The 21083-nt window shown below is 64.6% G+C and overlaps 1 protein-coding gene across 1 annotated transcript in view; it reads right to left on the minus strand.

The window, feature by feature from the left end:
• Window positions 1-12906, minus strand: part of Muc5b (mucin 5B, oligomeric mucus/gel-forming) — a 74453-nt gene extending 61547 nt beyond the window's left edge. The window contains exons 1-24 of the mRNA XM_048807623.1: window positions 12864-12906; window positions 12307-12568; window positions 11925-12042; window positions 11450-11540; window positions 10604-10710; window positions 10291-10504; window positions 10067-10192; window positions 9761-9878; window positions 9446-9584; window positions 8655-8765; window positions 8173-8242; window positions 7948-8085; window positions 7702-7866; window positions 6964-7058; window positions 6348-6474; window positions 5848-6103; window positions 4890-4948; window positions 4519-4619; window positions 4102-4253; window positions 3536-3708; window positions 3139-3301; window positions 2534-2577; window positions 2239-2440; window positions 6-1648 (exon numbers count right to left, since the gene is read on the minus strand). Coding sequence (XP_048663580.1) covers window positions 6-1648; window positions 2239-2440; window positions 2534-2577; window positions 3139-3301; window positions 3536-3708; window positions 4102-4253; window positions 4519-4619; window positions 4890-4948; window positions 5848-6103; window positions 6348-6474; window positions 6964-7058; window positions 7702-7866; window positions 7948-8085; window positions 8173-8242; window positions 8655-8765; window positions 9446-9584; window positions 9761-9878; window positions 10067-10192; window positions 10291-10504; window positions 10604-10710; window positions 11450-11540; window positions 11925-12042; window positions 12307-12568; window positions 12864-12906 — 4717 coding nt within the window. The remainder of the gene's footprint in view (window positions 1-5; window positions 1649-2238; window positions 2441-2533; window positions 2578-3138; window positions 3302-3535; window positions 3709-4101; window positions 4254-4518; window positions 4620-4889; window positions 4949-5847; window positions 6104-6347; window positions 6475-6963; window positions 7059-7701; window positions 7867-7947; window positions 8086-8172; window positions 8243-8654; window positions 8766-9445; window positions 9585-9760; window positions 9879-10066; window positions 10193-10290; window positions 10505-10603; window positions 10711-11449; window positions 11541-11924; window positions 12043-12306; window positions 12569-12863) is intronic.
• Window positions 12907-21083: the final 8177 nt, after the last annotated feature.

The following is a 21083-nucleotide window of genomic DNA, read 5'->3' on the forward strand; positions in this document are numbered from 1 at the left end:
GGAGCTTGGGCTGACTGTGTGCACAGAGGTGGAGCTGGTCTCCCTCGTGGAGCTTGGGCTGACTGTGACTGCAGAGTCTGTCTTCTGAACTTGGCTGGTCAGGGTCTCCCTTGAGGTGCTGGAATGTGTGACAGGTACTGTGGTCTGGCAGCCGTTGGGGGTGTGGCAGCACAGGACACGCACCTCGTAGTTGAGGCACATCCCCAAGGGCCCCTGCTGCTCCTGGTTGCGGCACACCAGGCCCATGTGGGGCTCACACTGCACCACCTGGCCCAGGGCCTCAATGCTGACCTCGGGGTGGTTCTCGGCTCGGCACTCCAGCCGGGTGATGTCCTCAGGTTGGAGACAGATCCTCTCTCCCTTGCTCAGGATGTTGCTGTAGGTTTCTGTGTCTCCGCCATGCGGCCCGGGGTCTGGGAAGTCCACGTCGAACCACTTGGTCCAGGTGCACTGTGGCTGGCAGTCGGTGGTCTGGGGTTGGGTGACCTTTGTGCCCACTGATGTCCCTCTACTTGTGTGCACTGGTGTTGGGTGGATAGTGTGCCCTGTGGAGGTGGCCTCACTTCCCGTGGTCACAGTGGTCTCCGTGGTGGCGCTGGTCTCCAGGGACTTGGGGTGTGTGGCGATGGATTTTGGGGTCCCTATGGTCTCGTTCCTGCAGTAGTCCACCAGCTCACAGCATTGGATCCGGATCTCATAGTTGTAGCAGATTGGCGGCAGCTGGTCCCTGTTCCAGCAGATCAGCCCTTCCTCAGAGTTGCAGGTCACCTGCTGTCCCAGCTCTGCCAGGGGCGTGTTGGGGAAGAACTGAGCCCTACACTCCACACTTGTGGGCCTTTCACAGAACTTATACCCTTCAGATCTCAGGTTGTGAAAAGTGTCAAAATCTCCACTGTCTCTTCCGGGCCCGGGGTAGCTGCCATCCATCCACTGTGTCCAAGTGCAGGACTCCTGTAAGCAGCTCACCGGGCTGATTCCAGAGGTGGTCGGCACATCCGTGACCTGGGAAGTCCCCGGGGGTGATGCAGAGGCAGAGGATGTTCCTGAAGTTGTTTTTGGCCTTGGAGTTGGGTTAGACTTCAAGAAAGATGTTCTGACAGGTGTGGAGGACACCGTGGCACTGGTCGTGGGGACTGTGCCCGGGCCACTCGTGGTGACAGGAGAGGCTGTGGATGGTCCCTCCGAGGTGCTGGCCCCTGTGTTGGTTGTCCTGTGCGTGGCTGGAGGGCTGGAGGAGGGGCAGGGCAAGGGGCTGCAGCACAGGACCCTGATCTGGTAGTTGCGGCACAGGCCTGATGCCTGGTCCCTGTTGTGGCAGGTCAGCCCAGCCGTCGGGCTGCACTCCAGGTGCTGACCCAGGGCCTGGAGCGGCACCTCGGGCGCGTCCTCAGCTCGACACTCCACTGCCCTCGGCACTTGGCAAACCCGGAACCCGTGGGCACGGAGGTTCTGCAGCGTGTCGAAGTCACCGCTGTCCACGCCCTGCCCGGGACGACTCACATCCAGCCAGGGGGACCACAGGCACTTCTCCCCACAGTGGGCAGAGGGCGAAACAGGGGATGTGGCAGGCGTCGTCCTGAGGGGCGTGCCCGTGGCTGTGGATGAGGCTGTGCTCACAGGGACGGAGTGCACCGTGCTCTGGGTGGGGCTGGAGCCCACACCTGTGGTCTGCCTCGAGCTGAATGCTGTGGGAAAAGCAGGTTGCAGGCTGAGCAAGGGGCACACGTAGGCTGGCTTCACTGGGTCCTGGCTCTGATGACCTTGCTGTCCTGTTGGCTGCCTGGTGGGCTTCCCCACAGCAAATGGGCAAATGTTGAAATTTGAATGACCAGGGACACACAAGTGAACCTGTCTGCTCAGAACCTGCCCAACAGTGGGCAGGTGGGCATCACAGTACTTCAATAAACAAGTGAATTGACCTCAGTACAGGGCATCCGCCCCCTGGGCCTGCCCTGAGCAGAAGCCACATGCATCTGGCTGCCTTGTGCTGGAAGCTTCGAGCCGGGGCCTGAGCTCCCCAAGGAGCTGTGGATTCCAGGTCAGCCAGAGTGAAACCCTGGAGCTAGCCCCTTCCCATGGCAGGGAAGGAGGAGATAGTGAGCCACTGCCGTGCCTGATACCCAGGGGCTGCCACCGCTGCCCAGAGCTAGGCGTGAACCTGGCCTCCAGCAAGAGAAGCCACGCCAGTCCGCTGGGAGAGCGACACCCCCCAGGACACCCAGGGCCCTTTGCCATCACCCGTTGTCCTTACTGTGTGGGGACGTGGAGAAGGAGAAGGTGGTCGGGGGCCTGGGGGTGGTGGGGCTGCAGGTGAAGACCCTCCTCTCCACGGTGCCGTTGGCCCTGCAGTGGGCGGAGATGCAGCTGCCCATGCCGTCTGTCGTGTTGTAGATGACGTCCCCCGGGTGGAAGTGCCGCCCGTCGTAGGTGCAGACGCAGGCTGTGGGAGCACAGCAGCCATCCGTGAGATGGCTGAGGCGAGGCAGAGACCCTCCCCACCAGACCCCAGACCCAGGAGGCCACGGCTGCTTACCACCACTGTCATAGGCGCAGTGCACGCCGTTCTCGGTGCAGATGCTGGAGAGAGGGAAGGAGGGCTGGGGCACGGGCGCCAGCACAGCCTGCCCTCGGCCATGCCCACTGCCGGGGGTGGAGTCCCTGCCCGGGCCTGGGACTTCAAACTTAGCTTCCCGAGGTCCTACTCTCTTGAGGACTCCCCAGTCCACACAAGTGGAAGCCGGGTGGGGGGCCAAGGAGCTGCTGGTGCTCTACCCAACCATGGCGTTGGCTGCCCACCCCTGGGTCCCTGGCAGATCATCTGGCCTCAGCTCCCCCACCACCCCGCCTGTTTGTATCCCAAGAATCCCCCGACCAACAAGTACCAACACTCAGCTTCACCTCTGAGCCTGGGGAATCCGGGGGATAGCCCCTGAGAAATGCCTGCTGTCGTCCAGAACCCGGACCCAGAGCCACCGGCCCATCATGGCAGACACCACCCCTGAGAGCTGAGGCCCCTCCCCCAGTGACCAGCCCAGGGCACCCTCTGGGTCCTGCAGGCACGAGTCCCGGGGGTTGCTGGTTATGGGCCTGAATCCCCCACGTGCTCTAGGCTCTGTGGCCTCCTGCCAAGGGACTCACCAAGAGTAGCAGTTCTTGTCCGAGGGCACGGTGGCCCCGGGCCGGTAGGACTTCCCGTGGATGCGGCAGGGTGGGGGGGGTGTTGGGGTTGAGCACTTGTCCACACACTGCATCTTGTCCTCATCAAAGATGGGAGCCGACGGGGGGCATTTGGGGTAGCAGCCTGTGGGACAGAGAGGACTGAGTCCCAGCCACGTAGGCCAGCTGGCCACCCCACCCCAGGAGGGCCTCAGCACTGTCCCCAGCCCTCAGCCTTATCCACAACACCACCGTGCACTAGAGGCTGAGGCCACGGGCTCCTCGTGGGGTCAGGAGAGCGCAGCCCCGCGAGCTGCCCAGGCCTTGGGAGCAGAGCCTCAGGCCTCTCCCACCCCCCCCAGGCCCGTCCCCTGCCCACCTTCGAGGCCCCGCAGATCGTGGAGGCAGCGCCCACTGGGGTTCCGGCAGGTGCGCATGCAGGGCGCCCCGCAGGGCTGGAAGTGCCACTCACACTCCCCCTGGGGGTTGTAGTAGTCGCAGAACAGCGCTGGGGGGGCAAGGAGGGTGGTCAGAGCGGCCTGCACCTGGGGCCTTCTAAACAGACCAGGGCGGGCCAGACCAGGGGAGGCGCCAGGGCAGGGTCTCCAGCCAGAGCAGCCCAGCTGGGCCCTCGTCCCCGGGGCCACCGTGCTTCACCNACGGTGGGGTGGGGGGTTGCTCACAGAGCTTGCCCTCTGAGGCTGCTGGCCATTCCTGTGCCTGCATTCTGCCCCCTCCAGGCTCAGGGGCAAACTTGTGGCAAGGGCAACCTTGCTGTGGGCATGCATCCTGTCACCATGGGTCAAAGACCCAGGCCCCTTCTCCACAGAATGGGGTCCTATAAGCATGGCCACCTGCCAAGGCTCTGCCACACCCAGGCCATTTCCAGTCACTGTCCCCATGTACACCTCCAAGCCCGCTGACCCTAAGGGGATCAAGACCTACCAGGTGTTGCAGTCGACCCGGATGGTGGCCCCCGGCTTGTAGGATGCCTCATTGTGGACACAGGGGCAGTCCTCCTTGGCAACGCAGCCCCCACTCCCATCTGCCACCAGCCCCGGGGGACACACGCAGCCTGAGACACAGTGTGTGCTAAACTATGGGGCACAGGGAGTCTGGGTCAGGGACTAAGAGAGGCCTGTTTGCCCCAGTTCAGGGTTTTAGGACACCAAGTGGACACTGTCCATCCTAGGAGTGTCCAAACAGAAGCCACACAGGTGTGGAGTACCTGGGTCCACAAAGCTCACAGCCATTGGTCCCCCAGAGGCATCAGGACCCAGGATCATCACAGGCTGCATCCCCCTAGCTTAGGATGTCAGCTGGGGCCATGGGCTGTGCATGGCTGTGCCCGGAAAGACTCACACAGTCCATGTCCAAGGAGTGGCAGCTCCTGAGGCACTCGACCCCTGGGGTGCCCGCTGAGACATTGCCGCAGTCCAGATACATCATGGGCGCCACACACCCTGGGGAGATCAAGCACGTGGGAGGGGCCCAGGGATAGAGTCGCCCTGGACCCCAAGTCGGCTGACTCCATCCTGCTGCTGTGAATGCTGCCCAGGTCACTGTGAATGCTGCCCAGGTGGTGTAGCCCAGGACCCCAACCTCAAGGGCAACCTCCACACTGTGGGACAGACTCCTGGCCTTTCTCCACCTTGAGCAACTCTGCTGGGCCTGAGGCCGGGTCTAGGCCGGGACTGATGGCCCCAGGGCGCTGGGCAGGGCGGGTGCTTTACCAAATGCGGCCTTCTGCGTCAGGGCTCCCAGGCAGCTCAGCTTCCCATCTGCACATGAGCTGCAAGAGACAGGCCAGCCTGCTCTGGACCCAGCGTCTCCCACAGACTCCACCCCAGGCTTCCTGCCCCCCCAAGGGCCGGCCCTCTCCAGGCCGCCCCACCTCCTGAAGAGGCGGGAAAGCTGCTCCTGGGGCCTCTGTGGAGGTCCCCACCCGGAAAAGGCAGGTGCATGTTCAGGAAGGCAGCTGGACATAGGGAGAAGGACATGCCCTCAGCTTGTCCTACTGTTTGGACCCAGAATGTCACTGAAAGGCCTGCGTGCCAAAGGCTTTGCAGCCAGTCTTTGGAGCTATGGGGAGGAGTGGAGGAGCGAGGTCACTGGGGCAGGTAAAGGGGATGTTGAGGGGATGTGGGACCCTGGCCCCTCTCTCACTCTCTGGCTCCCCGCCATGCAGAGTGCAAGTTTGCCACAACATCCTGCCTCACACAGCAGCAGAGCCAGCCTGCAACCTCCAAAACTGTGGCTAGAGTAACCCTCGTCATAGGTTGGCCTCAGGTTTCATGTCACGGTGATGGAAACTGACTGACATGGCTTGTGAAGAAACTGCCTTCAAGGCAGGGAAAGAGTGGGGTCAGGGCACACCCTGCTGGCCCCAGTGAGAACTGCCTGGCAGGAGGCCCACAAGGCACACACTGCCACCACTCTCTGGTCCCCAAGACCCTCACACAACCTCCAGACCTCTTGGTAGAGGGCCTGGCAGGTGTCCTCCCCCAGCCTGGTCCCTTTGTGTCTCAGATCCCTTCGGGGATGGGATGGGGCACAGAAATATCTGGCATGGACAGACCTGCAGCCAGACCCTGCCTGCCTGGGCTGGGGGCAGTAATGAGTTGTGAGGGTGGCTTGGAGGGGCGAGGGGTACAGGGAGCTCAGGCCCTCCCAATCCATGGCCCTCCTTACCACACCATGCTGTTTTCCTGCACGGTCTCCCCATTGGCCACCATGGTGCCATGCAAGTAGCAGGGGCACTTCTGGGCGGGCACACATATGCCTGCGTCATTCAGGAAGGTGTTCTCCGGGCAGGTGCAGCCATCCACAGGCACAAAGCTGACACTGCAGGTGGTGTCGGCCTCACTCAGGGCACGGCAGGTGGGCGGGCAGGTGTCCACCACATACTGGTAGATCTGAGACTTGGGGCAATTGCTCATGTACTTGGCTGTGTGGGTAAGGGTGAGGGACAGGTCAATGGCTGGCCACCTGGCCCAACCCCCCACCTCCTCTGACTGGAACAGTGAACGTCCTCATGAGGTTGGGTGGGGACACACAAAGCTCTTGGCCAAGAATCCAGTAAGCAATCACTGTCCCTCACCAAGGCCCGCAAGCCCCACTCCCACCCATGAGGCCTAGACAGCTGTTGAGGGGACCCCATCCTCTGCGGGGGTACCCCAGCTGGCACTCACTGCAGACGCCGGCCCTCCAGCCACGCAGCAGCACGCCCTTGGCGGCACAGGCCTGCACGTAGGAGGACAGGGCCGCGCACATGCAGTCCTCGCTCTTCTCGCAGTTGCACGTGTCGAACATGCAGTTCTGGGGGCCAGAGCCATCAGGGTCAGGGACTCAGCACACATGTGGCCAATGTCCCCCACCCTGCCAGCCCCTGTCTGGGCCCCCATCTTGGCCTCCTGGGACGCTTCCCTGGGTCCTCCCTCACACCCCACGTGCAGCTGCGCAGAGCCCCATGCAGGGCTGGCCACCCCATGGGGCTGGGGCTCCAGCAAGACCTTGGCCCTTTATCTCTGTGGCCCAGGGGTCCAGCCCCTGCCACGACTGATTCCCTGCTTGGGTCAGCTCCTGCGTCCAGTACAGGGCTGGAGTCCCAGGCAGGCCCAGTGCATGGGTCAGGGGGAGCCCAGGGACCGGCTTGGTCCTCGAACCCACCCTGGGGCCTGCTGGGCTGTTACGGTCCCGAGAAGGCTCACTGCCCAGCGCCCCTTCTCAGTGTCCCCTGACTCCCTGGGGGCGTCCCCATAGCCCAGCAGCAGGACCTTGACTGCAGGAGTGGTGGGTGGGCATTACCGAATAGTAGGTGCTGGGGCTCACGGTGGCGTGGCATTGGGCGAAGGGGCCGTCAGGGCTGGTCAGCTGTGAGCACCAGTGCTGGGCGTACTTCTCTGTGGGCGAAAGGCAGGCTGTCCATGGTCACTCCTGGGCAGCCCACCCGGGGCTGCTCCTGCCCGCAGCAGATAGAGCAGGCACTCGAACACAGAAGGGCCCGTGAGGCCTGGAGGCGCCATGGCTACTGCTTCTCTCCTTTCCTGGGTCCCCAGCCCAGCCTCCCAGTGCCACCACCTTCTAGGGACGTGGGTAGCCACTACCAGGGACGGACGTGACAAGACCTCTCCACCCCTTCTCTGGGTAGGGGTGGGCCACACAGGGAGAGCAAGTGAGCCAGGACCTGCTGGCTGAATGCCTGCCCGGGGCAGGGGCTGGACAGTCAGCAGCACAGGAAGACGGACGTACTCCCCTCCACCCTGCAGCCGGCCCCAGAGCTGCAGGCTGCAGCCACAGCAGGTGAGCAGCCTGGTCGGCCCGAGGCTCCTCCGGGCCTGACGACCGGCCGGCAGACACACTGGGCTCCGCTCTGCCCCCGTTTCCTTCTTCCCAGACTCACCTCTCGGGTGACAGTACACAGGATGGCCAGCTCACCACTAGCCTGAGGCGGGGACAGCTGTACCCCAGGACAGAGTCAGGAGACACCCAAACAGGTGCACCAGCCCCTGAGTGGTCCTCAGGGAGCCAGCGATGGCCACGTACCGTTCTCCACGCTGAGTGAGCAGGGGTCCTCAAAGCTGCCCTTCACATTGGGGCAGGCAGCCTGGGTCTTCCAGGTGTTGGCGAAGGCGGCACCTGTGCCCTCCACCACCCCGCTGTTGGTCCGGAAGTCATCGGCCTGGATGCTGTTGAAATTCCCGCAGAGACCTGGGGAGGAAGGTCATGTCGAGGCCCTGTGCAGGCTCAGGGACGGGGTGGGCGCGAGGACCCCGGGGTGCCACCTCTTACCACAGGTCAGACCCCGGAGCTCAGGGGCCAGCCGCACAAACACCTGCATGGTGGGCACCAGCTGGATGGCCAGCTGCACGCCCAGGTTGGTCTGCGCGATGATGAAGAAGGTCGAGGGTCTGAAGAGGGTGACGTTGGCTGCGGACACAGCACAGGGGTTTCACTGGGAGGTGCCGGGCAGGACCCACAGGCAGCCCCAGGGCGGGAGTGGGCCAGTGCCCTCACCTGTGGACACCGGCAGCTGCGTGTAGATCTGGTTCACAAACACCTCCCCGCTGGCCTTCACCACCACAGCCTGCGGACAGCCAGCGAGTCAGCGGGGGCCTGGGCGGCCTCCACCACCGCCCCCTGGTCCCTGCAGAGGCTGCGGAGTGTGCCTAGAGCCCACAGGACGGCGACCCTGAGCTCTGCCCCTGACTCGCTCTGAGTCTGACCTTTCCGAGGGTCACACGTGCTTTTAGCCACGTAAAAACCAGACAGTGTCAGTCCAGCAGAGACCTTGCTGGCCAGGGGTGTGTCCCTCCTTCCTGGGGCCGGGTGGGGCTGGCACTGAGCTGCTCCACTTAGGGACGGTCCCTCAGAGGACCTACGAGCAGGGACACGGCTGGCCGGGGCAGAGGGTCCACTTGCTGTGGCCAGATCCAGGGCTTGGCGGAGAAGCCTGGCAGTGGGGGTCGCGCCCCGTCCTGCCCGTGGGCGACACTCACCGTCGGGCCCCCGCCCAGGCGCAGCTCCACGCCCTTCAGGCAGGTCTCGCTCTCGGTCAGACCGCACCTGCGCAGCTCGGCCAGCACCGTGAAGGCATCGTCGTTGCAGGGCTGTGGGGAGCAACGTGGCGCTCACCTCTTCGGCCTCGCCCCTGTCCTCCAGCCCACACTGCCCCTTGCTAGAAGGCCCCGAGGGCACAGCCAGGCACCCAGGGAGGAAACTGTTCACCGTCTGAGGGAAAGCACTGCCTCCAAACAGGTCCTGGGGGAGGCCCTGGGGGGCTGGGGGGGCTGGGGAGGCCCTGCGGGAGGCAGACCAGGGGTCCCAGGGGCCAGCAGAGGGACAGGGAGCAGACATCCGGGGCAGCGGCTGCCCACCACACTGCCATGGTGGTTGCAGGACGCCAGGCCTCGTCCACCCCACAGATGCACCTTTCCAGAGAGCCTGCCGGAGGCCACGACACAGGGACCAGGGCACGTGGGTTTTGCTCTTCAGTGGTGGCCAACACCACGTTGACCCAAGATGATAAGAGGGCGAGCTGGGCGGGGAGGTGGGCAGCTGGGGTTCAATGCACTTTCTGCCCGACCAACAAATGACCCCCAAACTGCTCTAAAAATAAAGCCACTGAAAACCCAAATGCAAGGTCAGAGGGGTCAGGGCACTGGACAGGGGCCACTACACTCCAACCAGCATCCAAGTGACCCAGGCACTCCCTCATGGTCTCCCCTGGTGAAGCCCGGGCTGGGGGGGGGCCAGGGAGGCTGGCCGTCCCAGGTGCCCAGGGCTGTACCTTGGTCAGCACGTAGCTGCAGTCCCCATGCACTGTGTACTGCTTCTCGTCAAACGTGGACAGGTGGGAGCCGCCCAGCACAGAGCAGGTGCCCTGGCACGGCACCTCCTGGCAGCTCCAGCGGCCTCCGGAGCAGGTGCTAGGAGCAGAGGAGAAGGAGCACAGTGTGTGCTGCCCAGGGCACCAGGCCTGCCGCACCCCTCCAGACGGGGCTTCCGGCAGGCTGCGAGGCCACAGCAGACCTGCAACCTAGGCCTAGCCCTGAGCTCCCAGAGGAACTGGCCCTCGGCAGGCTGGGGACAGGGAGGGACCTACCACTGGGTGCAGTCTGTAGAGTAGTTGGCCCCTGGGGCATAGGAGGTCCCATTGTACAGGCAGGAACACTGAGACATGGGGACACAGCCAGTCTGGCCGATGTCATCAAACACCGTCCCTGCAGGAAGCAGGTCAGCTGTGACACAGGTACCCCCAGGGCCCAGCCAACCTGAGGCCCAGGGGCACCCCCAGCAGGGTCTGAAGGGTCTTTTTTCTATGTTCCAGCCATAGCCATCTGGCACCCAGAAGGCATCTGTGTTTGGGGGGTCCTGTGCCTGGGTTGGCAAGGGTGGGCCCCCAACTGACCCTCAGGGCAGAAGCAGCCGGCCACACAGTGGTCCTCGCAGAGCTGGGAGCGCTGGGGGTTGGAGCAGGTGTCGGTGCAGGGGGAGCCACACTCCTGGTGCTGCATGTTCAGGGGGCACGTCTGGTCTGCAGGGCCACCGGACAGGTCGTCACACCCAGCTCCTTTCCCTCAGGACAGCGTGGTGGGAATGGGCACTGGGGGTAGGGCAGGGCTGGGCACTCACAGCAGAGGTCGGGGCCCCTCCAGTCCTGGGGCAGGCCCCCTGCGTGGGCGCACTGCCGTGAGTACTCGGCCAGCGTGTGGCAGATGCAGCTGGGCAGGTCGGCCTGCTCACAGAGACACAGGTCCTGCCGACAGGCCTCCACGTAGCTGCTGACGTCCACCAGGGCCGCACAGCCCGAGAACAGCTGGCCTCGCAGGAGCTCCTCGCAGATGCCCTGGGGCCAGGCAGGAGTCCAGGCTCGGGGACGCCCTGCGAGATCGCAGGACCACCCACAGCCCCTCCCCCCACTTCTGCCCTGCACTCTGAGGCTTACGGAGCCGGTGGAGCAGTTCTGGGGTGCAGGGTCGGGGTCCCGGCACTGTTCCGTGGGCCCGTCCATCTTCTGCAGGTTCCCAAACTCGATGGGGGTCAGCCTGACATCTGTAGGAAACAGGGAGCTGGCTCTTCCTGCAGGCCCCAGACCCTGCAGCCCAGCACCCAGGCAATGAAGTCCCAGGGGCCAGAGCCCCCAGGTGGGCTTCCCCCTCCTGCCCACCCTGGGACACTCGGGGGGTCTTGAAATGACTCAAGGAAGCAGCAGGAGCCTGGAGACTGTTCCTGCCGCTGGGCTGGGATGCGCCAGGGGCTGAAAGTGAGCCTGCGCTTCCCTGGCCAGCCCTGTGCAGGGCCTCGCTGGCCAGGGGCAGCTGGAGGCTTGGGCAGGCTCCATGCCCCTGACTGGACACCCTTCTGGGGGTGGGCCTGGCAGCTGGGGGACGGTCAGGGAGGCTGGCTGTGCAGCCACAGTTGGAACGCCACTTCTCGTGGCCACGACGCGAGCATTGAGGAAGCAGGTGCGAATTTCCAGGGAGGCTGCGGGTCCTGGGCCCCTGTCCAGAGCAGCAGCACGGAGGACAGGGTCCTGACTGGCTCTCAGCTTCCCACACGCACCCCTGAGGCAGGCAGACGCCAGGACTGAGTGGGCACGTGTGTCTGCGCACGTGTGTGTAGGGTGTGTGCTAGAACCGTGCCCGTGAGCAGGTCTGCATGTGCACACGCCTGTGCACGGGTCAGGCACATGTGTGCGGTGTGAGAGTATGTTGGCAGGGGCTGTGGGACTCTGGGAGACTGGGCCTTCCAGGGAGCTGAGGAGGGGACAGGTGGCCTCGAGGAGCCTCACCGTGGGAAAAGAACTCGCTGAACACAGGGATGCCGTTGAAGTCCCCACAGAGCCCACAGGTCTGGTTGGCGAACTTGCTGTCCAACTCTAGCTGGAATGGGAGGAGACATCAGAGCCAGTCCCAGGACAGGAGGGACCAATCCCCAGAGGGAACGTGTCCCAGGGACACACAAGCATGAGGCCCACCCAGGAGCTGCAGGCAGCTCGGCCCTGAGCAGGGCTCCTCTGTGGGAGCAGACCCCAGGGCTCTGCTGGTCCTGCCCCTCACCTCCTGTGGGGCAGGGTCTCATCCTCTTGCCCCCTTGGCCCAGGGCAGTCTCCACCCTCTGGACAGCTGACCAGGGCAGGCCAGGCCCTTGGAGGACAGGAGGTGTGCACCCCCGCTGGGAAGCCCATCCATCCCGCCTGACCAGCCTCACCCAGAGGACCACCCTGTCCTCCCAGGAGGCCTGTCCTCCCCACCCCGCAGCCTCACCAGGAGGCTGTCATCGTCCTGGTCCCACATGAAGACGAGGCCCAGCCGAGCCGTGACTTTCAGGTTGCCGTTGCTGCGCTCCATCAGGACCCCAGACTGGCTGAAGGGCAGCTGGACCCTGTGGAGAGAGGGTGGGGCTGAGGCGCCCAGGGGCAGGGCGAGGAGGGGGTCACCGCCAGGAGGGTCCCCAGCCTTGTGAGTGACAGGAAAGAGCGCCTGGAGGCCCTGGTGTTCTGGAGGAACCGGGAAGGGCCCCGGAGGGCAGGTGGCTGTGTGCAGGGCCCAGAGAGCCTGGCCAGCACCGCTGCCTCTTCCCTCAAAGGTGACGCCCTGCTCACCCCCACCACCACCCCACAGGGTGCCACCCGGGGCTCAGACTCACGGGTGGCCATTGACCAGGATGGAGCTCTCATTCAGCTCGATGACCAGGCCATCGAGCTTCATGATGACCCTGCTCAGTGTGGTGGTGTTGGCCGCCCGGCTACGGCGCAGCTGCACGTTGAAGTCCTCGTAGGCGGCTCCACAGTGGGCGGAGAACACGTAGTTGCACAGGCCGGGGAAGCGGAAGATGTCGCCGTCGAAGGTCTTGTAGTGGAAGTCGCCCCAGGTGCTGCACACCCGCCCGTTGTGGGCCCGGTTCAGGGCTGCGGGACAACAGCGTGGCCTTTGGAGGAGCTTGCCCTGCGCCCACTGCACCCACCAGGGATGACCCTCCACCTGCCCCCAGAGTCCCCCCTCGTGCTGCTGCCCAGGGTAAGGCATCTGGGGTCCCCTCTGCACCCAGGGAACTCTGGGAACCAGCCATGGCAGTTTGGGACAATTTTCCAATGCTTCCTCACACCCGGAATTGGGGGTTCCCTTTCCAACAAGCCCCTGCAGGTGTGAGGGAGGGGAGCCCAGCTAACCCACACCTCTTTCCCGGCCTCGGGTTTCGCTCACCTTGGACCACAGGGATGGTCCTCAGAGGCGGGGTGTCAGTCATCCTGAGGAGGGGGTCCCCTGTGGAGACAGCAGCTCATGGGATGTGCATACAGCCTCCAGGAGCCAGGGACGCCACTGCCCTGAGGAGATGGGCCAGGGCCAGCGGATCCAAGCTCTGGGCCTGTAAGCCCAGTCTGGCGGCTGCTGTTGAGACCTCCACCGAGCGCTGCACCCGGCCCACACCCAGCCTTCCCGGGCCTTCCCATCCCTCTCCGCTGCAGAGCCCCGGGATGCTGGCCCTCACAGCCCCAGGGCCCGGAACCTGCTGCTTGGATGTGGGGTCTCTTGCTCCTGGGATGCAAAAAGGCCTGGGTCAAGGAGATTAGGAGATTAGGCACTGCTGCTCCTGGTTTGGACTGGTGTGGGAAAGGCCAGCAGACGGGGCTTTAACCTAAAACACCCCAAACCCCCGCTTTGAAACCTCTGGCCACCCTCCAGAGCCAGCACCAGAGCCTGAAAGGTGTGCGGGTCGCTGCAGCAGAGTCAAACAGGGAGAGACGGAGGGACCCGGCCCCCAGCCCCAGCACCCGGCTGGCCCTGTGGCGATGGAGCCAGCAGCCTCTGAGGTCCCTCAGAGCCTGAGCTTCAGGGACCCACCCCTGACCGGTACGGGCTGGGCCAGAGAGGCCAGGCAGGGACTGGCCAGGCCACGTACACCAGCATGTCTTCCGGCCCCAAGTTCTGACACCACAGCTGTTGTCTGCTGTAGAGCCAGCCCAAGACAAGTGGCCCCTGGGGACCCTGTGCCCACCCAGGTGGGGTCAGAGGCTCTGCAGGCAGAGGGTAGGGAACAGAGGCCAAGACTCACCACTGTGCCCTGGAAGGGGAGAGAGGTTGGCGCTGTGCTCACGGCCGGGTTGCAGAGAGCCCTGCTGGGCCTGGCCTGCGGAAGAGGGGGCAAACCTGAGGAGACGTGCAGACAGGTGCCTCGGGATGTGCCACCAGGCCTGCAGACGGAGGGAGGTGCGGGGTGGCCAGCGCAGAATGTTCCCTCTGCCCTGTGGGGGGGCTGGACATCTCCGTCCATGTGGGCTTTGTCTGAGTCGGGCTGGCGGCTAGAGAGAGACCCCTGGGGGCGTTCCCTCTGCTGGCCCCGTGGCGCCCTTGGCCCGGGCCGCCTCACCCTGGCCCTGCATCTCCAGGGAACACTCCTTCACTCCTGTCCCCTCAGTCACTGTGTGGGGTGTGGGAACAGAGCCAGCAGTGCTCCTCCTGGGAAGGGACTCCACTGGGAATCAGGACTCGAGATATGACTCAGTGACCGCTTGTCACAGGAGGCCAGGGGTCGGAGGGCCAGGATGGCCAGGGCAGCTGGAGCAGGGCCTGCAGGGAGACTGGGTCCTCCATGGCTGCACAAATGTGCAGATTATCCCAGACACTGGCCTGACGCCCCCCGAGCCAGGGTGGGGGGAGGGGCCTGGCCCACCCAGAGCCGCGCACAGGAGGGGCTTGGGCAGAGCGTGGACTCACTCCACTGAGCCCACCTCCCAGATCCTACACTGCCCCTGGGGTCCTCGGGCCAGGCTGGGGGCCCTCGGGGACAGAGAAAGAATGGGACCCACACGTGCCATCCCCCGGAGGCTGCCCCCTCCTCCACCAGCCAGGACGTCCTAGCTGTGCTCCACACCCCCACAGTGGGCTGCGGGAGGCCTGGCCTGGGAGGGGCCAGTGAGGTCAGGCCCCCAGCATCAGGGAGCAGTCCTAGCCCTGGAAATGTGCTGGAGGAGGCCACCGGGAGGGTCAGTGGGGCTGGGGACTCGGGTGGTGCTGGCTGCGACGGGCAGCTCCCCTGGGAGCCCCATTCACCCCTGTCCTTCCCTGCGGGCCCAGCACTCCTCCAAGGGTCCTGGGAGACTTCTGAGCCCAGGGAGAGCCACACTGAAGGAAAGGGGGTGGCCAGGAGGGGCCGGGAGCCCAGCACGTTCTCGGAGAGATGCAGGAGGCAGGAGCCGAGGCTTTGACTCTGGGGCTGTCCGGTGGAGGGGAAGGTGGGCAGGGAAGGCACCTGCCCTTCCAGGAGCCCTGTCTCTCCCACCCCTGGACATCACCCGGGGCACCGTCAGCAGAGGCCGGGACACCACAGAAGTCTCAGGACCCTGAGCCCCATGACTCTCAGGGGTGGAGGGGTGGGTGAGACGGTTCCCCTTTGGACATCACACCTACCCCAAGACATACCCCAGGCCACCCCCAGGAGCCTAGACAGGCAGGAGCCGGTGAACCAGGCCTGTGGGGTGTCCAAAGGGCAGAGAGCCGGCCCTGACCAGGCCTGAGCGGACTCTGAAAATGGGCTCCTGCTTCTCCCCTCAGAAGCTTGGCAGCCCAGAGCCCACCCGACCCACCAAGCCAGGCGCTGCTGGGGGGTGGTCAAGGCCACAGGCAGGGGCGCATGGCTGGAACCCCTCATGGACACACCTAGCTAGCCCAGGACCCGGGCAAGGACTCAGCTTCCATTGCCCACCTGGGGCCGGGGCCTCCCCGGGGCTTTGGGGAGCCACCTGGGGAAGCTGGAGGTTCCAGCCTACCTGTGTGCTGGGTGCAGGCCAGGGCCCAGGCCAGGGCCCAGAGTGGGGCCAGCTTCCTCCGGCCAACAGCCATGGTGTGGAGAGTGGGGAAATGTCCCCACAGGTGGCCTCTGAGGAGTGACTCTGGTCAGCAGCAGGCTTTTATAGCCCCGGGGCTGGCTCCAGCCCCAGCCGCTTCCCGTGGGTGGGCGGGGCAAGCCTCTGGTCCCCCTCACCCAGGTAAACAGTGGGCGCTGGCTGGTCAGTAGCCGGCAGCAGGCAGACAGGGGTGTGTCTGTGGGTGGGGCCTGGCTTCCCAGGGGTCCCCCAGTCCTGCTGTGGGGAGTTCTCCCCACCTGTCTCCCCATGGGGACCTTCCCTGACACCTTCTGTGTCTGGCCGCCTGACCCATGAGCTCCTGGTGCCTCGAGAAACCACAGCATTTGCCCAGCTGGCCAGTGCCCCCCGAGACTGCCACAGGCCTGGCTGGGGGTCATCCTTACCCTCGCTTCCTCCTCAGGGCAGCCCCCAGCCCTACCTGCCCAAGACCCAGCTATGCCTCAGGCTCCAAGCCCCTCGCAGGCCCTGGGCAGCAGAGGGCCAGTTGCCTTCACCGGTGGCCTCTGGCTGTGAAGAGCTTGATGCCCACTAGGCTGGAGAGCTACTGATGGGCCCGAGCCGACTTGGCCTGATGGCTCTGGCTGAGAAGGTGCCATCAATCACATCATGAGCATTGCCAGGCCTGGAGTAGGGCCTCGGGGGTCCCCAGACTGTCCCTGAGGCCTACAGGTTTGGGCACCAGGAGTCCTGCCCATCCTGAGGGGCTCCACATGGCCTCTGTCCCCAGCGCTCTTGGGCACATTCTGCCTGCCACCATGTGGGTGACCCGCTGCTCCTTGAGGGCTTCTCCCTGCCCTGGGGCAGAACCTGCCCAGCCTTGGGGGGGCCAGAGTCAGTTTTTAGGCCAGCGTTAGGAGAGTGTGGCCCAATGACTAGTCCCTAAATATCAGGGCCCTTCTCCCATGGCTTGCAAAAGGAAGGTCACTGGGACAGGGGCTGTGCCAGGCCAGTGGAATCTCACTCACCCTGGAGGGCATGAAGTCCGTGGGGCACCTGGCCAGGCAGCAGCCCTGCAAGCCCTCACCCCCGCTGAGCCCCAAGGCCACTCAGCGCTGGGCTCGGGCCTGGCTGAGCCAGGGCCCTCCCTCCAGGATCAGATAAGCGAGTGTTCCTAGAGCCCAGCGAGAAGGGCTGGGGTTGTGGCCCTGACGGAGTGGCCCCTGGAGTTACCATGGAGATAGGGAAAATGTTGGGGCCTGGGCAGGGCGGGGGCCGGGCACGTCCCACAGCATCGTGGTCATGCTGCCGTCAGGCTGCTAATCCTGCCTCCAGCCCCCGGCACAGGAAGCCAGCACCCAACCGCCCCTCTGTCCTGGCAGGCTGTGCCCGGGTGACTCAGTGGAGATTAAGCCCCAGGCCAGCCCAGATCCGGTTGGTTTCGGGCCCCATATTGGGGCAAGGAATGCCAAGTCTGGGTATCCTGCACCCCACAGAGGTGGGGGAGTGGGGGCCTGGGGACAAGGAAGCGCCACTGACCCCATACGGTGGCCCTACTTCCCTTGGGGATGAAAATAGATCTGTCCCAGGACTCCCAGGACCCCCAGGATGCCAGGTGCTCCTCATGGGCAGAGTGGTCAGCCCAGCACCCCTCAGATGTGTGAGATGAACATGACTGGCCTGCCCTTCCCACTCTGCTTCCCCATCCTCACCAGAGCAGCAAGACTCTGCTCAGGTCAGGAAAACAAGGCCCGTGGCCCGGCCCGGCCCTGGCCCTGCCCGACCCTGGCCCGGCTCGGCCCTGGCCCGGCCCAACTGTCACGGGCCCAGATGAGTGGGATGGGCCTCTGGTTTCAACAACTCCAGGCCCAAGTTGGGGTCCCCCCGACTGTCCCAGCTTGTCACCTTCATTGGCAGGACATGGGGTCAGCCCAGTTCTGGCCAGTAGGACCTGGGGGCCATGCCCTGTAAAATGCCCAGACTAGCCAGGCCTCAGCCTTCCTTCTCCTGCCCAGGAACAAAGGGCAAGGGGCTCTGTCTTGTGAGGCCAGGGGTGGGCAGCTTCCCACGCTCCCCACTGTGGGGCCCACAGGGCTCCGTGGGGCTGGCATGTGGCCCTCCAGGGCAGGAGGCGATGGCCCTTGTGCCTACGTGGACCAGTCCTTCACCCTCTCTATGCCTCGGAATCCTTGGCTGTCGGACCCACTGTGCAGAGGACAAGGTCAGTGCAGCATGCTCTGAGCTATCCTGGTCCTGGACAGTGCCCAGAGGCCAGGACGCTCCTGCCTGCTGCTCCCAGGGCCGGCACCTGGCACTCCTCAGACACGCTGAACCACTCTGGCACCCACCCCTTTCCTGGTTACATGGCGGCATGTGAAATAACGGTAGGTTTACTAACAGGCTCGTAGGACTCCCGGTCACTGATGCACGGCGCATGCCCAAGGGTCTAGGGATGGGCCCACCAGCCAGACCACCAGCAAGACCAGCACTCTGACTGCCAAGTCAGCAGTGTGCGGGGAGGACCTGGCGTCCTGTTTGATGAGACCTGTGTGAAACCTGGAGAGTGATTTCGTGAGCTCTCGAGGAGGAAGCGGGCTCCCTCCTGGCCCTGGGGAGGCCCCTTGCAGCCCAGCGGGGCAACCTGACACTTTGAGGAATTACGGCTGGTGTTGACAGAAGGGGCAGGCTCCCCAGTGGATTTTCACCAAGCCAGGAACTTCCTTGATCAGCGGACGTCATCTTGAGTTTCTCCCTGCTCCGCTGAGGGGGCCAGAGAGGGCCATGGCCGCGGCGGGGCCTCCCTGCCCTGCACAGAGGGAGCTGAGACCTGGCCTGGCTGGGCGGGGTCAGCACCTCAGCACCAGGGAGAAAAGGAGCAGTGTGACTGGGGTTTTTGGTGGGGCCACTCTGATTTGAGCCCTTTCGCACGGGTTTGTTTTCTCTGAATCACTGGGCAAACAGAATTCCTCCCAAGATCTGGCCTGGGCAGCTGAAGGAAGTCCTGTCCCCCTCAGACCCATGGTTCTGGCCAAAGCACCAGCTGCCTGCGTCCGTGTCCACAGCCAGGACCACATGGTCGGCTGCTGAGAGGGGCTGATGCTGGCCTTGAGCCCCGTGTCTCCCAGAGCCTGACCGGCACCCGCCCAGTCTGCCCAGGTCTCCCGCTCCCCCCACCAGCAGGCCTGGCGTTGGCTCCTGGGAACCTGGTCTTCGTCCTGCTCCTCCCGTCCCCTCCCACACCTCAGTCCTCCAGCCCCTGACCACCTGTCACCCTCCTACGTTCAGAGCAGCTCCAAGTGCGTGTGTGCCTACAAATAAATTTGGGGTGGAGGGTCACAGACCCTGGGACAGATCCCCTGACCAGGTCCTCCTTGGGGACCACGGCTCAGCCAGTTTCCTCAGCCCAGACCTTTCCTCCCAACCCTGAGACCCCCAGGAGTCTCCGGTAGTGGGAGGCGCACTTGGGACCCTGCCCAAGCACCCTCCACAGCTGTTTTCCCACCCTGGGCAGGGGACCTGGAGCACCACAGGGCCACCTCAGGGTCACAGTGCACAGTCCCTGCAAATGTTCTCACTGTTGATCCCAGGCCACTGGGGCCCAGCGAGAACGTCTGACCCCTGGACAAGAGGAGTACGTGCAGGGCCCTGGCACACGGAAGGGACCGCTTCTCCAGGTGACGAGTTCAGAAGGCCCTCGTGGGTGTGCACCCACAGTAGCCAGAAGACCTGTTCACACACCCGGGTCACAGCCCATCAGCCACCAGCCAAAATGGGCAAGTAACCCCTGTCCATTACAGGATGGACGTGTGCACCTAGTGCAGGGCACGCCCAGGAGGAGCAGGGCTCAGCCTTCAGAGGGGATTCTGCACCTGCTGCGGGGACGGGCCCTCCTGGACACAGGCAGGCCCAGAGAGAGAGGCCCTGCGGGATTCCGCTGCTGCGGGCCCCTCGAGCGCCCAGGTCCTCCGACAGAGGCAGGAGGGAGCGGGCTGGAGGCGGAGCAGTTTCACGGGGCAGAGCTGGGGCCTGGGGAGGTGAGGAAGCTCTGGAGGAGGCCGCCCAGCAGGGTGCAGGTGCCCAGCACCCTCGGACTGGGCTTGAACGAGGTCAGGATGGGCAGTTTGGGTTTGTGGACTTGACCTGCTTTAATAAATTGGAGACGCGGTCCCACACCTGAGAGCCCGAAGGCGTCTTCTCGGGACTCTGGGGAAAGGTCCTCTGAGAGGAGGCGCTGCTCCCTGCCAGCCCTGGCGCCACGCACCCGCCCACAGCTGGGGTCCTGCTGACCTCCTGCTCAGCCTCACCCTCCGCCCCAGACCTTCAGGGCTGATTTTCCTGGGCCTCCCTGTCCTGGGGAAGGGCTTTCTCCCCAGGGCTGGGGCCAGGCCTGGGACGCCATGTTCTAGGGCCGTGAGTCCAGAGGCATGGGCAGCCATCCTGGATGCCACAGCCAGGTGCCCCGTGTTCACCCTCCTGGACCCCTGAGGAGCCCACAGGTAGACAAGCCCGGGTGCCCAGGATGCGGGCACCCCTGGACTCTGCCTGCCCACCTTCCTGGCTGGGGCCCAGGGGGTTGGCCAGCAGCTCAGCCCTGCACCGCAACCTCGGGCCCACCTCATGTGACCAAGCCCCCAGGGAAGTGGGGGCACCCCCCCACACCCAGAAGGACCAGGGTCAGAGACGTCAGGGCCGGCAGCCAGCAGCGGCCCTGGGGAGAAACCCCCGGGAAAGGACGGCCCTGTGCCAAGCAGCGCACACTCATCACGCACAAGCTCAGAGTTGTGAAGCTGAGAGGGAGAGGCGAAGGGCACAGCAAGGACCAGGAGCTCAGCTCAGGGAGGGCAGAGGTGGACGCACTGCCCAGAGCATGGGCCACGGCCTGGGGCACAGACGCACACAGAGGCACAACCACACACACGACCAAACTCACAACTGCACACAGACACGATCATGCACAAACAACCACACACAAACGCACAACCACACACACAACCACGCACACACCCCAACCACATACACTCACAAATGTGCAAACACACACGACCATACCAACAGGTGCTCACAAATGCACAAACACAAGCGCAGACCACATGCAGATGCACTTACCGAACACACCTATAGACACACAACACACACCCAGGGGCGAAGAACGAGGGAAGGGAGCAGGTGAGCCCAGTCTGCCTTGCGGCCTCCACGTGCTGCCTGGCCCCTCCCGTGGCCTGCACCTGGCAGCTCTGTGAGAGCCTTCGCCGCTCCATGGGCTACCACGGCCTTGGCCTCAGCCTCAGCCTCTGCCTGCTCTGCCGGGGGTGTGCAGAGGGGCCTCCTGGGACCCTGGTCCTCCCTGGAGACTCTAGGCCCCTGCCTGCACTGTGTCCCCCCATCCCAGGGCCCCTCCTCCACCAGGTCTCCCTGTCCCTCCCCCACCCTGTCCCCTTAATCCAGGGCTCCTCCTCCACCCTGTCCCCTTAATCCAGGGCCCCTCCTCCACCCTGTCCCCCCTTAATCCAGGGCCCCTCCTCCACCCTGTCCCCCCTTAATCCAGGGCTCCTCCTCCACCCTGTCCCCTTAATCCAGGGCCCCTCCTCCACCCTGTCCCCCCTTAATCCAGGGCCCCTCC

Source organism: Marmota marmota, unplaced genomic scaffold (genome assembly GCF_001458135.2).
Source record: "Marmota marmota marmota unplaced genomic scaffold, marMar, whole genome shotgun sequence".
NCBI lineage: Eukaryota > Metazoa > Chordata > Mammalia > Rodentia > Sciuridae > Marmota > Marmota marmota.